We start from the raw sequence: 15968 nt of genomic DNA on the forward strand, positions 1-15968 counted from the left end.
CTTTAATCCCAGCACTCGTGAGGCAGAGGCAGGTGGATCTCTGTGAGTTCGAGGCCAGGCTGGTCTACAGAGCAAGTACCCCGGCAGGTTCCAAAACAATACATAGAAACCCTGTCTCGAAATAACAAAAAAAAAAAAAAAAAAAAAAAGAAAAGAAAAGAAAAGAAAAAGACCAAGTCAACTTATTTAAAAAAATCATTTACTTGGGGCTTGCTTATAGTTTTAGAGGGTTAGAGTTCTTGCCCATCATGGCGGGGAGTATGAAGGTGGGTGCTGGCAGGGAAGTCAGGCAGCAGGCAGGTGGGCATGACACTGGAGAAGTAGCTGAGAGCTTACATATTGAGACAACCACCAAGAGGCAGAGAGAGAGAGAGAGAGAGAGAGAGAGAGAGAGAGAGAGAGAGAGAGAGAGAGAGAGAGAGAGAGAGAGAGAGAGAGAGAGAGACTGAGAGCATGCACACTGGGATGGCATGAGCTTTTAAAACTTCAAAGCCCACTCCCAGTGACACACCTCTTCCAACAAGGCTATATTCCTACTCCTTCCCAAACAGTTCTACCAACTGGGGACCAAGCATTAAAATATGTGAGCCTATGTTTATTTGTTTGTTTCTGAGACAGGGTTTCTCTGTGTAACAGCTCCCACTGTTCTGGAACTTGCTCTGTAGACCAGGCTGGCCTCGAGCTCACAGAGATCCTCCTGGCTCTGCCTCCCAAGTGCTGGTTTAAAGGCGTGTGCCACCACTTCCTGGTGGGGCCATTCTTATTTAAACAACCACAGTGGGTCTCCACTACTTTAGTTCAGGGTCAGTCCCTTCACTGGGTGGCATTAAGAAGCTATTCATAACGGGATCCCTGGCCCTCTCCTCTTCCCACCAGTTTGAATCTGCCAGTGCCTTCTGTTATGTCCACCAGTGCCTTCACCAGAAGACAGCTCAGCAGCTCATTTTCTTGCTTTTGTAGCTTTGACCCTTCAACTCCTTTCCAAGTCTCCCATGGGAGGCAATGGCTGGCACTGCAGTAGAATTAGGTAACAAATATCCTTCAGCTCCATGCCATTTTATACACGTTGTACATATATATGTATGTATATGGTGTCTCTGTGGCTGTCTGCTGCACTGGGCTGTGACAGTGCCCCTTAAGTCAGTCTCCTTGATCTCTACATTGAACAAGTGAATTCACTGACCTCATCTTAGAGAGTTGTTGAAGGCTTAATGTTAATAAAAGCTGACAAATCCCGGAGTACTGCTGTGTGTCAGACCCTTGCCTGTTCCTGCTGCTATTACAAAATAACTTCACACAGGTCATTTTTAATCAACAGAAATGTGTTTCTCACAGCACTGGAGTTTGAGAAGTCCAAGGGCAAGCCTCTGGCAGAGATTTAATCTCTGATGAGGGCCCAGTCTTCAGAAATGGTACTTTGTCAAGGTGTTTTCACATGCTAGAAAAGATTGAAGGGAACAAGGGACAGACAGGTTGCCAGGCCTCTCATAAGGGCATTAGCCCCATTCATGAGGGCACAGCCTTCATGCCCTGATTGCCTTCGGAAGACGTAACTGTTAATGCCATAGCATTAGGGATTAGCTGTTTTAAAGATTAAAAATTGTTTGAAATCTAAGTGTGAGTGTGTGGGTAACAGTGGAGGCCAGAAGACACATGGGACCCTTAGAGCTGGAGGGACAGCATTTGTGATGAGGAACTGGGGTCCAAGCTTGACTTTCTGTGGTAGAACAGCAAGCCCCATTAACCGCTGAGCCATTTCTCCAGCCCTGAGCATGAATTGAATATGAATTTTGAAGCAACCTAAACATTCAAATTATAACTTGTAGTAAACAGATTAGCTTGTAGCAATCAAATTACTTAATCTAATCCTCACAAGCCAGCAGTGTGGTATCATTGCCATTTTATAGAACAGGAAATTGTCAGATTAAGATCACACACCTTGTGAAAAACATGGATTTCAAGCCTAGGTCTGAGTCCAATACCTTGTCCTTAACTGTAATCTGTATGGTAAGTTCCTGACTTAGTGCCAGGAGTGCTTGACAGCTTAACTGCTGCTTCTAAGAGAGAGTGTCATGATTTCTGCAGCAATCCTAATTCTCTTTCCTTCTGACCTTTGTAACCACTCAAGTGGCCCTTGGCACCTGTGAATCATGCTGGGGAATAGTCCACTCATTTGAGCGATGAACCATGTGGCATGACACACACTGCATTCTTGTCCCTTCCATAGCCATTGGTGCCCCAAACACTGATGAGGCAAGAATGACAGAGTCCATGGGCACAGGCGACAGGAAGAGAGCCAGATACTAATTTAGGCAGAGCCTAGGCAAGGCAAAGAGAGGTGAGATGTGTCTACAAGCCTCGCATGTCCCCATCCCTCAGAGTCAAAGTGGAACTGATGAGCTGGCTACAGGAGAGAGGCCTGAAATGTCCAGAAAGCCATGACTTCCCAGTGTTGCCAGCCATTCTTTAGGGGACATAGGAAGAGCAGTCCTGTATGGAAATGGGTGTTCAGACATGCTGGGCTCCAGTTGAGACCCTAGCTATCATGTTTTCTTTCTTTCCTTCTTTCTTTCTTTCTTTCTTTCTTTCTTTCTTTCTTTCTTTCTTTCTTTCTTTCTTTCTTTCTTTCTTTCTTTCTTTCTTTCTTTCTTTCTTTCCTTCCTTCCTTCCGTCCTTTCTCTTTCCTTTTTCTTTCTTCCTTCCTACTTTCCTTCCTTCCTTTCTCCCTTCCCTTCCCCTCCTTCCCTACCCCCCTCTTTCTATGGCCTGTATGACCTTAGCTGTCTTGGAACTTGCTCTGTAGAGCAGACTGACCTCGAACTCATAGATGCTTGGGATTAAAGGCATGTACCACCAATACCCAACTTTAGCATCATATTTCTTTAGCATTTGGAGAAAACAAGGAAGAATTTGTTTTCCTTTGCTCTCTCTGGAAATGTTCTAAACATAGTGAGAGACCAGTTGTCTGGGTCTGGGTGATCACCCATTGTTGGGGAAGTCCTGTTATTTGCCTGTTATTTGTCAATAAAGTACTGCTGAGCCTATAGGAATCTAGATAGGTGGGGCTAGGAGTCCAGGAGGATTCTGGGAAGGAGAAACACAGAGAGTCAACATGTAATGCCATGGGGGTAGGAAGCCTGGAACTATTCTCCGGTAAGAAACATACTTAGATTAACAATTATGGGGTAATTACTTAAGTCAGAGCTAGCTAGTAAGAAACAAGCAAGGCCAACAGCTTCATAATTAATACAGTGTCTTGTGTGTTATTTGGGGACTACAAAGCGGCAGAGCCCAGGCGACTGGCGGGGGATAAACCAAAGCAGCTAGCAAAGATAAAGCTTCTCTTAACAACCCATAGCTGAGAAAGCATAGGGGGGAGAGTCGCCAAAGGGTGGTGGTATATGTTCCTATCAAGGCCTTCTTAGCCAGTCTCATGTGGAGCTCTATAACTGGAGTTTTCTTGTCCTACAAGGTCCCACTGCTTCAGCCCAAATGGACACACAGAGATGCTATATTCATCATAGAACTGTTGGCTAATGTCTAGGGCTTCTTATTGGCTAGCTCTGTCTTAATTATTAACCCATAACTGCTAATATATGTATTTCTATGTGGTCTTATCTTTCTGGAGAACTCCTGGCATGTCCTATCTTCTCAGTCTCTACGTGGTGTCTCTTCGAAGTCTCTCTCTGCCTACCTTTCCCAGAATTCTCCTCATCTCCTAGTCTCACCTATCTTCCTGCCTCTATTGGTCAAACATGTTTTATCAACCAGTAAGAGAAACATATATACAGAAGGACATCCCCCATTAGAATTCTAGCTCCCCTTAGGCATAAGTGCCCCAACTTGAGCCTTAGAAACCAGGAAACTAAAGAACATGGACATGGCATGTTAGGGGGTGGCACTTTGTCCATGGAACAGATACCAGAGTTGAGGGGACTCCTCTTTCCTACCATTGTTCTTCCACACCAATTGCCCCAACCACCTAGCACACCTGCAGCCACTAATGGAAAGGTTTTCTGGGAAGTTAGACACCTAAGAATGTTTACTGGGGGGCACAGATGGTACTTTAAGCATCCTATAATTTATAATAATTAGCCAAGCACCAGGAAGTTCCTATATCCACACTATCAATTGGCATGCCACTTTCAAGTAATTCTTGTCTTTTCATTCTTGTGGAGTCCTTAAAGTCCATTATTAGGCAACATTTGATTAACCCAGCTTGATTTATTGTAGTTACTTGCCATGATTGAGGGAATTTAAGTTAATTTCCCTAAAGAACTCCACCTCATTATTCATTAACATGAGCATTATCTGTAATTCTATTGTGAAGATAGAGAACTTGTTAATTTAAGGAAACCCTTACGCTTAATAACATTTATTTTATGAAAATATTCTGGGCTCCTGTGTGGCAGGGTTGGTCATTCACATTTGTGCTGTGCTGGCATATTGTGACTTGAGGACTTGCAAGCCATGATTATACCTGCCAGTGCAGGGGTGAGTTGACTCTGGTGACCATTGCCATTCTTCAAGTGTGAATATGCGGCTCAGTTTCTAGTTGACATAACTGAAAAGAAAGGGCTTTAACAGCCACCCCAGAAGCCGTGATTTCCATGGTATTCATTGAGTGCCCTTGCTCTTGGCCAGCACCCTTGTAGGGGCTTGGAAAGACAGGGATAGATGCATCACAACTGAAGGCAGTGGGGTGGTACCCACCTAAGAACCCTGGGAGGCACTGGGGTAGAGGACATAAGTCTCAAAAGAGCCCTTTGTAGTTGCATAGTTGAGTGTTTTGGTGTCTGTAAGAGAGCACACTAGACTAGAGGTAAGGTGTGGTGATGCAAGCACTTACTTCATCCCAAGGACAGTAGACCAAGGCTAAATTTATATTCCTCTTCAGGCTATCTGGGACACTGTAATTCAATGACACAAACTCAAAAAGAAGAAAATCCCACAAACCAGGATGGACAGTTGCGTGAGACAACCAGGCTTTGATGGGGCCTACCTTCTCACCCTCTCCAGTTCCCTGCCAAGTCTGCCTCATACTGTCTTTAGGCATTGTTTTTCCAGGAAAGTTGGGGAGGGGCCCATCTGAGCTTGGACAAGTATAGGATGACCATCAGTGCCTGCTCCTTTTAAATAGGCTCAAGTCAGTTGCCAGAGGGCCCCAGAGAACTATAGAGGGCCCTGGATGGACCATGCGCTGAATCCCTGTCTGCAATGGTTAGGGCAGCAGTAAACCCGACAAACGGCATGAGACAACTGGAATTAGTAAAGTTGAAGTCGGTGTTCTCGGTCCATCCCCATCCTAGTTCTTTGAACTCTGTTAATCCTTACACAATCTCCAGCCACAATCTCTGCTCTCAGTTTCCCATCCTCCTTCTCCCCTGGGGAATCCAGTCTTTGGAAAAGTAGCATCTCAAATGATGAAAACCATATCTTCACCTCTGACTGTTCTTTGTCTCCCAGCTCCCTCCTTTGAGCTGTAGGTGGGGACGGGAATATCCCTGTGCCTGGAGGGAAGGGCAGAGGGTGGTAAGGGGACATGCTATTTGTCCTATGAAGAACTGACAGTGTCTGACTTCATTGCTCTGTGTAGTCACCTCCTATTTTTCTGTAGAGCTTGAGGTCACGTGGATTCAGTGGGGAGACAGCTGAGGGAGGAAAGCCCCATAAACCCAGCTCTATACCTCTAACCTACATGTAGGCTGAGCGCTAGGTCTGAGCATGCTCAGTGGACCTATTGGGCTGTAAGATGGAACGCAGTAGACTGTGAATGACTGTGAAGTAAAGAGGGCTTTGTAGGCTGGCCTTGGTGTGCCCAGGATTTCCGAGGAGCTGGTCTTTCCCTAGCCGTGCATCACCTGGCTCCTGTGTCTAATGACCCATTCAGGACCACAACATCCATTCACAGGAATCCATCCCAAGTTGTCCCCCCTCCATGCTTGTGTATATGGATCCCCAAGGGGAAGGCGCAGTGTTGTCAGTGTCTCCCCTCCTGAGACATCATTGCAGACACTTTTCTAGCAACCAGTCTTTATTCGTTTTTTTAAAAAAGGAAATCCAAATAAGTTAGCAAAAGGATTACAAAAAAATTGGCAAAACCACACAATGCTTAGTTAACAAGAGAAGTCACCCCAAGAGCCCCCACCCCCTTCCCTGCCTGTCCCTGGCAACATCAGCACAGGAGACCTTGGTCAGATGGCAGCTTTACAAACAACACACAAACAAAACGAAACAATACACAAACCGCTGGAAGGTTCCCCATATCCACCGCAAAAGCTTGGCCCCCAGGGACTTTGGAAGAGGGTAGTTCCTCTCCCTTCTCTCTCAATTCAGGGCAGGCCCAGCCCAGCCCTGGCATCAGGAAGAGATTGAACAGTTGTGCATGCTTGTCCAGATCAGGACGCTGTCTCTCATTTGGGGTGGAATTAGAGGCATATTGTGATTTTAAAAAAGCTCCCGAGTTTGCCCCATTGGGGGACATCCACAAGGGGGTTCTCGACCCCATCTTTCTTTCCTTAGAAGGGTATGCTCTCTGTTAAATGAGGGCATCCATTCCCTCAATGGGCTTGGTGTTAGCCTTATATGAATGGGGAGTGGGTAGTTTGTCCTGTGGCAGTCTGGGGCTGTTTTCTTGGCACCAGGACAATCTCACTTAAAAGGCCCCTGAGGCAGAAGTGGTGGCCTTTGACACCAACTTGGGGGCTCACATGAACACCCAGCCTGGCAGGCAACCTCAGTTGGGCATAGTTTCATCTGAGAAGGCAACAGACATATCCTCCACTGTGATGCTGTCTACGATGGAGGTGAGGGAGTGCAGGTTGTGGGCATCTGTAGGGTCAGCTGCAAGCAGATGATCTGTAAGGAGAAAAGAGGAATGTTTCCTGGACAGGGGGCATGGACACAGGTTTTCCAGGACAGAGAGGTGAGCAAGAGTCAGGAGTTCTCCCTAGCTACTAGCACTCACTCCCCATGCTCTGTGTGTGTGTGTGAGTGTGTGTGTGTGTGTGTGTGTGTGTGTGTGTTAACTTGTGTGCTGCCTCTCTGAAATCCTCTAATGCCGTAAGGTTTTGGAAGTGGCTATCCCAAGGTGAAGCCAGGATAGTGTATCCTAGGGAACTGGGCACAGTTTTGCAACACTGACTCAGCAATTCCCAGGGACCCTTGGGGAAGGGTCAGACACCAAACACCAGCTGGGATGCTGTTGGAGGCTGTGACTACTCCTTAGTTGCTCAAGGCTACAGGGAGGCACAGGGCCTCCAGCCCACCATTTGGGCCCACAGGAAGATGACTGGAACATAGAATAAGGTAAGAGAATAGTCCAGCCTAGTTAGGGACTAAGTGATTTGAGCCAAGGTCAGGATTAATTTACCTCCAGGGTTGGGACCGAACTCCAGTGCACTGGCCCACTCTGGACTGCAGGAGGCGCTGTGGGAGTTGCATTCACTGGGCACCTGTAAGATGAGGCCAAGATCCAAGGTCAAGTCTACTGCCATCCTCAGGTATAATATATCTCTGCCCGGGTTACAGGGTAGGTTACCCACCCTAGAATGTCCGCATAGACACCCCACTTTCTAGGTCTTCCCTGACTTCTAGGATGGGAATTCGCCTTCACACTTTGTGGGTAAGGGTGATAAGCCAGTGACCTTGGAACAGTTCTAATGTGTTTTGTCAGCTCAGCCATGGAGGTCGTGGGTTTGGGACAAAGCAGGTTTCTTTTGCCACTTGGTCTGGCCTTTTAGGTGCTGACTCGAGCATGGGAATCAGCCTTCGCCTTCCCCTGGGCCGCCCTAAGCCCTTACTGCAGGCCTGTTTCTGGGCCCCTTCCGTGCTCTGTGTCCATCCACCCCGCCCCATCTGTATTTACTATCCACTGCCTTTGTCTGGTCTGGAAACAGAGCGAGCACAGACGGTCTCTGGACAGTCTGGCTGACAAGGAAAGGGGTCTTGGGATTCCCCCAGGGCCTTGCTTTGCACCTGTTCCAGCTCTGGTGGCCCGAAGCTGACCAGGCACCTCCCTCTGGCCCTGTCCCGAGGACTGGTGCACCAGCCACTTACCACGGGCTGGGGCCCGCCCCCGCCTCGGTAGCGGAGATCTCTCTCCTCCTGGTTGAGGGAGCTGAGCAAGGCCTGTAGGCGCTCAATGTACTGGATGGCACTGCGCAGGATTTCCACCTTAGGCAGCCGCTGGTTGGGGTTGAGCAGGGTGCTCCTCTTCAGGGCCTCGAAGGCCTCATTCACTTTCTTGAGCCTGCGCTTCTCTCTCAGTGTGGCTGCCCTCCGCCGGTCCACAGACACCGACTTCCTCTTACACACCTTACATGCCCACGGCAGGCACTGGCCTGGGCAGTGCTCAGGGGTCCCCAGTCCCTTTTCTTCCAGGGGCCCTCGGGCTTCCGGGCTCAAGCTAAGCTCAGTTCTCTCATAGCCTGGGGGCTCGAAGCCCTGGAGGTGGACAGGCAGATAGTTTTCCCCGTCATAGAAGTGGGGCTCCTGGTAGAAATAGGGGGACGTCTCATACAGCTCCATCGGGTCGGAAAAGACTTGTTCCTGCCACTGGTCCCCAAGCTCCTGCAGCCCCTCACGCCAACTGCTGGGTGCCATTTAAACCCTCCCTGCTGGCATGGACCCAGAGATAAATATAGCCAACGCCACAGAAACCTGAGCCCCCCTCTAAGCTGTTGCTGCACATCAAGACGTTTACAGTGGATTACATGTGATTTCCCCTTCCCTCTCCTTTTGCCCCCACCCCACCCTGTCAGCCCGCCCCTGGCCCAGGCGGCTCCTGTGCACGGGTCGGGAGGCCGTCGGCTGTAATTTGATTAGTTTTCATTTCTCCACAGCCCCTGTGGGGCAGGGAAGGTGGGGGTGGATGCATTCCCTCTCTCATCTGCTCCTTTCAATTACTCCTATCTGGGCCGCCTGCCTACTCTCCTCCATGGTCCAAGGCAGCTGGTGGACAGGGCAGAAGAACCAAGACAAGGGTTTCTTTGGGCTAGAAGGGGCCTCCAGAGCCCATCTAGCCTTCTCTGTGCTGCTTGGAAGCACCGTAAAACATACTGCATCAGTCCTATGAGACCCCCTAAAGACCTACCACCACAGCAGGACCACTCCAAATTTTAGTGTGTGTGTGTGTGTGTGTGTGTGTGTGTGTGTGTGTGTGTGTGTGTGTATGTGAATCCCTAGGGTCCACGGAGGCAAAAGACAAACTCAGGAGGGCAAATGGATTCAACTTCTGAGTTTCTATGGCAGGTTGGCCTTATGTGTTCTCTTAGGTCTCATGTAGTTGGGCATGGATTGAGGCAAGAGAACTTGAGGACTTCTCAAATAAGGGGTGTTCTTAAGTAGGAGGGGAAGTCAGTGTTGAGTGAGGATTAGAACTCACACCCTCTACATTGTCATCCCCCTGCCAGTTACGAGCTATTCAGCCTTCTGTCTCCCTCCTTGGTCATCTTGATCATCTCTCCATGCTTTCCTCTCAGTGGTGTCTCCTGCCCTGTTTTGACACTAGAATCATATCGACTCCTCTCTGTGGTTGGGCTGGTAAGGAGAAGAGTCCTTTATATTGTTTGTGTCTCTCCTGGGCCACCAGCCTGGGCTCTTCTATCCCTTCCTCGTCTGAGTCATCACCTCTGCATGCATCATACAACTCAAGAATGACAGGTGTATGTGTGGGGTGTTCCATTTCATCTCTAGCTGCATCAGTCTGTGGTTACCTCAGTAGAGGCAGTGGTGGCCAGGAGGACAGTTCTAAGGGCAGGCTGCAGGCCGTTGGCCACCTTCTTACACCCCACCTCTGATTCCCGAATCCCTTTCCTGTGGGTATCACATAGCAACATATTCTACTGACCTGTAGCTCCAGGAATTCAAAAACTAACCCACGGGTCAGGGTTTTCCCCAGGACCCTGCGTACGAAGTGTGAGCTACCCCGCTGTACCCTTTCCGTGGAGCAGGAGACGGGCACATTGAACACTCAGGACAATGAGGGGAAGCACTGTCCTGGTGTGGAAAGAGCTGTGTGGGGTTTGGAGGACTAGCTTTCTGTCCTTCCTGAAGCCAAGAAAATGCTGCTGTCCTTTGAGGGAGGGAACAAATCGGAAGGGGACAATAAAAAAGCCCCCAGCAAAATAAGACAGCAGCGTCCTTACTTCATTTCTTGACTTCACTCATGGGATATAAAGTGCAGCACAGCATGTGAGTTCTAAACCTGGCCAGACCATAATCTCTGCATTCAGCATGCTTCCCACCCCCTCAAAAAGAAGAAACAAACAAAAGTTTACCTTGCTTCAGGTTATACTCCAGTCCTGTGAGCCCTGAAAAAAAAGGGTGGGGGGTGTGTCATGGCTCCCATGGAAACCTAAAAATGGTATCTTTTGTTCTTATGGGACCCAATCTGACTTACCCTAAACAATCTGCCTTCTTCTCTGAAGCGGGAGCAGAACGGACTTGTTCTAAGATGGCTCACAGGACCCTGCTGCCTAGTAGGTGAACCTGGACCCTTAGCAGTGAAAGCTCCATTACAAAGCTGTTAATGCCACAGCCAATGAGATGGGTGGCCATGGTGGCACACACCTTCAATTCCATACTTGGAGAGGCCAAGGCAGGAGGACTGCCAATTCTAGGCTAGTCTGGGCTAGTTGGGGGACTGTCTCAGACAAAATAAAAACAAAATCAAACAAGGACAACATGGATCACTTGCAAACAAATGGCAAAGTCACTGAAGCCTAAGCCTTTGTGGAGGGCGGGGCAGGCACAAGTGCTGAATCAGGTCTTGGGGAGCCCGCAGGATGAGGACACGAAGAGGTGAGAAGATGGATCAGTTTGTGTGGACTTCAGGGTTCTGGAGAGGGGGCGTGGCTGAAAACAAGTCTGTACGTGTAAGAGGCCCAACTGGCCGTGAAGGGACTTGGACACAGACAAGGAAACCACATTACCCCCAAGCCCCATGACAATAATTCAGGAATGAGACAGCAAAGGTCTGAACCATTGGCTTGGGCAGGAGAGTGGATTTGATTGGGAAAACACACGTTTCAAGCTGGCAACAGGGGTGAGCGCTGCACGTGTGTGTGTGCATGCGTGCATGTGTGTGTGTGTGTGTGTGTGTGTGTGTGTGTGTGTGTGTGTGTCCAACACATGGAAACACCCAGTGAATAGAAGACTCACTCTGTGCCTTGTCATCTCTCTGCTCTGTGCCCTCACCTGCTCTCAGCCTCATGCTCCTCAAATAGGTGTCTGCTTTAACTATTTGGACCACAGAGTCAGGACTGGAGGAGGGAACTCCGCCCCCCCCCCCCAGTCTTTCAGTCAGGAAACTGTACTGAGCCCTGGCTGCCAGGTGACACGGATAGGAAGTCATCTATCTGCCCCCTGTGCTCACAGCTGAGTGATAGCTGTGTACCCACATCCACCTTTCCATGGTAGAAAGTGCTGTGCTGGGTGACAAAAGAGAAGACTGGGAAAAGGACAAGCATAGCCCAGAGGAGAAATGGACTCTCCTTTCTTTGTTCAACCTACTCTGTGTTGGTCCCTGAGTGGAGATGAGGACTGTTACTAGACACAGCTCTGGTCTGCAGGAAGCACCACTGGATGTAAATGTTTGGGTGGGGTGGTAGGGGTGTGTCTGGGTCCCTGTGAACCCTTGTCTATAGATGTCTTTGTGCATGTCTGAATAAGGTGGTCTGAAACATGCCAGGCCCCACAGTGGGGCAAAGAGGGACTGAGGTGGTGGAGTCATTCAGGTTTCTCCGATTTTTTCAAAATCCCGATGCAGAGGTTAGAGGTAGTGGCCCCCTAGACACCTTGTTCTCTCATCAACTTGTAAGGCATGCCTTGTCCTTGGTCTTTCTCCCCCGCACACCCCAACACCCCACAAGCTGCCCTCTGATGGACGGGAACACATTGGTGCCAGGGACAGAGAAGTCTTTGTGTTCCACCATCAGTGGTGATCCATCAGAGCTGACCTGACAGCAGGGCATCCAACCTTAATCCCCACCCCTGCTGTGTGGGCATATAGGGGGCCTCTGCCCCTAATGTAGCCTCCCCAGGCAGTCATGCTTTCTCCGGGGAGGAAGCCCCTATCTCCTGCTGAGGCTTCAGACCCAGGCTGTTGGCCTCCCACTCTGACCATCCAACTTGACTTTGTCTATTTGCATGCTGGGCTGACCTCATTTGCATGGTAGAATCAGGTTTCAGAAATCCCCTTCACCTGCTTGCTGTTCCTTCTACTGCTGCTATGGCTGTCTGGTCCCTAACCTTTTCTAGTCCCTACAGATGAGCAAGTGTCTCTTTTGGACTTTCATGTGCTTGGGAATAGAGGCACGAGAAGGTATAGAAAGGGGAGCCTCTGGCCTCTCCAAACAGACCTCATTCTTTTGCTTTTCCAGGCAAAGTCTCTGAGAATTATTTATTGGGACTAAGTGGGAATTGGGTCTTGGTAGTATGTATATGTTTCAGTAAGGATTCATAAATGCGATGTGCAAATCAACACTATTTAATGAGACAGTAGCTTTTTTTTAGTGGGGTGTGAACAGATAACAGGGTCATAGACCATCAAAGCTACAAGGCAGTTGAGGATCAGGTAGTCTATCTTCCTTCTATACAGAAGGAAGCAGGTACAGAAAAGGGACTTGTTTGAGAATGCCGAGGACTCAATTTAGGGTACCAAAGGTGTCTCTTCTTGGGAGGCCCGATTTTAGACCTAGGGCCTGAACAAGTGAGGAAGGGTCCTCATGCCTGTGCAGCGCGGGACAGTTCAGGGAGATCTTAGTGGAGGCAGTTATGGAGCAAGGAAAAGAGGGGACAGGATGAGTGTGAGAAGAAACCTTGGGACAAGAGGCTTAGAGGCACATGAAGTCAGAGCTTAGAGCCGGGACAGGGAGAGGCCCTGGTCTGCGGAAAGTGAATTGTTTCCATAAGGATGAAGTGTCAGGTACCCAGTGGGAAATGCCATCCTTGCCTGGAATCTGGAGCTCGGAGCCAGTATTATCCTTTAAGAATTTTTGGCTTTGGGGTGGGGAAAGGGGCAGACCTGGAGGCGGAAGAGGCTGGGTCCTAGGAGTTGGGGTCAAGGAGAGGTGGTTGCTGGAGACAATGCAGAGAACTGGTGACCAAAATAACTGAAGCAGGGCTCGGCAGAGCACGAGGCCATGTGAGCCCAGGGCCTAGCTCCTGTGGGACCTTTGGAAATAAGGGTAAGGATTGTGAGTGTGCCCGGCCCAGTCACAGTGGGCCCTCTAATCCTGGTTGGGGCAGAAGCTGTCAGGAAATTAAGGGAAGTGGATGGATAAGGAGGCTATGAGACAGGGCAGGATGCTGTGTTGTCCCCGCTGTGGGTCTCAGTCTGCCCACCTGTAAACCAAGGTGCTGGACTCAATGGTCCAAACAAATGGCCTTCCCCTCAACTCAACGTGTAGGCCTAGAGGAAGTGCCAGCGGGTGTAAGGTAAATCACGTTGGTAAACTGTCATGTGCTGCTGTACTTGTTGACAGCAGACTCTGGGAGTGAGGAACCTCCCCCACTCCATCTCGAGTTCCTTGTTGATTTCATGTGTCCTTCCAGACTCCCTGTCTTAGGGCAGACTGGCCTCCTGGGTCTGAAACAGGGAGCAACAGCTAAGGGTATTAGAGACATTTATGCCCTCAAGAATGAGTAAAGGTAAACTACTTCCAATGGAGGATGCTGTTCTTTATGCCACATTAGAAAAATGTGCACAGTGGGGATGGAGGCCAGAAGCACCCATGGAGAGCACTTCCTGCTTTGCCTAGAAGTCTCACTCAGAACTTCACCGCAACTCTTTCTCCAGGGCTTCCCCAGCTGCTTCTGTAGGGTCTGGTGTAAGTGCCCAGTCTGATGAAGTTCTCTACAGGCCACCTGCCACCCATGCTTTTCCTTTTGTTTGTCACATACCCAGTAAGCTCTCCTTCAAAGCTGGGCGTGTGACTGTGTAGATTGTTCTCTGTATGGAACAGGAACTTGGAGTAGGAAGGCATTGGGTCTGTGGTTGCTGTTTACTGGTGGATCTTGTGGTCCTGGGCACAGAAGGCAACACCTTGGCATACACACTAGGCAAGTGCTTCCTCACTGAGCTCCACTCCTGGCTGGTGCTCTGTAGGTGGCTGAGGCAGGTCTTACCCCAAAGGGTGAGCCACTGCAATCAGATAGACAGGTTTCTTTTGGATATTTTGCCCCCAATTCATTTTTGCTCCTATTTCAACCTCACCAGAACTGTGGGGCCTGTGTTCTTCACACTCAACTTTGGTTCAGCCTCCTTGTTTGTCCCCTTCTCTCCTGGCCACCCCCTACAAGGTTTCAGAAGCCATAGTATGCCACCCCACCCCCTTCCACTCCCCAAACTGCTTCTATTTCTGCCTCTTTGACAAGTTGTGACATATTTGAGAGCAGCTGCTGCTGGGGTGGAGATGTCTTTGCTTTCTCTTGGCTCTGTCCTCTGCCCCATCCCTCTGCTGACAGCAGCCCCTTCCCAGAATGCATCTTACATTATCTTCTTGGCAAGCCAGATACTGGCTTTCTCTAGATTTCTGCAGGACTGCCTGGGGCTCCAGAGTGACCCAAGGGAGCCTTGTGGTACAGAAAGTCAGTGGGGGTAGAATCCTTGTCACCTAGTGTGGTTTGAGTTGTGTGGTTTTCGACAAAGTTCCTCCACAATGGGCTTCGCCCTTCTGTGCTTAAGATGGAGGTGATGACTACTTGTCTGCCCTGCTAATTTGTTACTGTAGAGACTAAGGGAAGTCTTCTATTACTCCTGTGTGCTCTGAGGGTGCGTTTCTTGGCTGGCCTTTCTTCTGACCTAAAAAATGTGCTGGGATCCCTTCTGTCGCAAAGATCCCTCAGCTGTGGTTCCGTCTCCAGCCTTCCCTTCCTCCCCACGTTTCTAGAAAGAGGAGTTAACACTTCCTCACCTCCCATGCACTCCTCTGCTCATTGGCTTCCACCTCCTCCGGGTCGCTAAGGCTGTTCTTTCCAAGCAGAGGCCCTCAGCAGCTGGAGCTTGGTCTGCATCCTACTGGATTGCTCTGCGTCATCTGGTCTTATGGACCGCGCCATTCCTGAAACCCCTCTCTTTCTGCCCTGTATCCCTCCATCTTTGGTTTTCCTCATCTTACCTCCTCCCGCCCCTTCTGCCCTCCTGCTCTTCCTCGAGCCACTCTTTAGGAAGGTAACTCGATTCCTGTTCTTTCCTACTGTGTTCCTTGGCAATCTTATCCTCTTACCTAGGCTTCAGTGACCGTGTGACTATGTGCTGCTCCTCACTGTGATGGGCCGGTAACTCCCGCTTCTCCACTCTGCTGCCACCACTCCCTCGAGTTGGTAGGTGACTCCACTTAGTTGCCTCACAGCTCCTACAGTTAAATATTTCCTCCATTCCAGTATTATCTTTATTGCCGAGTGATGCCACCATTCACCAATAATTTTTCATCATTTTTTTTATCCACTCACATTCAGTAAGTTCCATCTTAGTAATTTCTTTATTCACAAAGGACCAGAAATCAATTTCCACCAACCAGAATGAGAAATCTCGCTGGCTACACGGTCATTTGGCAGAGATCACAGCAGGACAATGCCTTGGTATAAAGTAAAGGCTACTCTGTATCTGCCTTCAAAAAGTTTAGAAGGAAGGACAAGTGTAGCCCCTAGATTGAGCACTCCCTGGGTTTGGCATCTAACACATGGAAGAGTCACAAAATAAGCCTCAAAGCCACCAATTTGATGTAACTGCCTGAAAAATAGTGCCCACTATGCTTTAAAGGATTACAGCCATCATATGTGTTAAGTTCTCAACGATAGTCATTCTGTCAGCACTAGACAACATGACAGAGAGATGGCCCCCGTCGTTAAGAGTACTTCCTGCTCTAGCAGAGGACTCCGGATTGGCTCCTAGTACCTGCACAGCAGCTCACAACTGTCTGTAACTCCAGCTCCAGGGTATCCAACACCCTCTTCTGGTCTCT

At 49.2% G+C, this 15968-nt stretch overlaps 1 protein-coding gene across 1 annotated transcript; it reads right to left on the reverse strand.

The window, feature by feature from the left end:
• Positions 1 to 6016: 6016 nt before the first annotated feature.
• On the reverse strand, positions 6017 to 8706 carry Myog (myogenin). Its single transcript, XM_005073375.4, has 3 exons — positions 8059 to 8706; positions 7373 to 7454; positions 6017 to 6858 (listed from the first exon to the last, which is right to left on the reverse strand). Exons 1-3 carry the CDS (start codon positions 8602 to 8604, stop codon positions 6737 to 6739), a joined length of 750 nt encoding a protein of 249 aa, XP_005073432.2. The 5' UTR covers positions 8605 to 8706; the 3' UTR covers positions 6017 to 6736.
• Between the last annotated feature and the right edge of the window lie 7262 nt (positions 8707 to 15968).

This window comes from Mesocricetus auratus, unplaced genomic scaffold, assembly GCF_017639785.1.
Source record: "Mesocricetus auratus isolate SY011 unplaced genomic scaffold, BCM_Maur_2.0 Super-Scaffold_100676, whole genome shotgun sequence".
Classification (NCBI taxonomy): Eukaryota; Metazoa; Chordata; class Mammalia; order Rodentia; family Cricetidae; genus Mesocricetus; species Mesocricetus auratus.

Excerpts from the sequence above, each read along its gene's own strand:
- Myog (XM_005073375.4), bottom strand. The coding sequence starts at position 8,604 with ATGGCACCCAGCAGTTGGCGTGAGGGGCTGCAGGAGCTTGGGGACCAG. Across the intron at positions 7,455-8,058 it reads GGGGCGGGCCCCAGCCCGTG|GTGCCCAGTGAATGCAACTC; the intron begins GTAAGTGGCTGG and ends CTCATCTTACAG. Across the intron at positions 6,859-7,372 it reads GTTCGGTCCCAACCCTGGAG|ATCATCTGCTTGCAGCTGAC; the intron begins GTAAATTAATCC and ends TTCTCCTTACAG.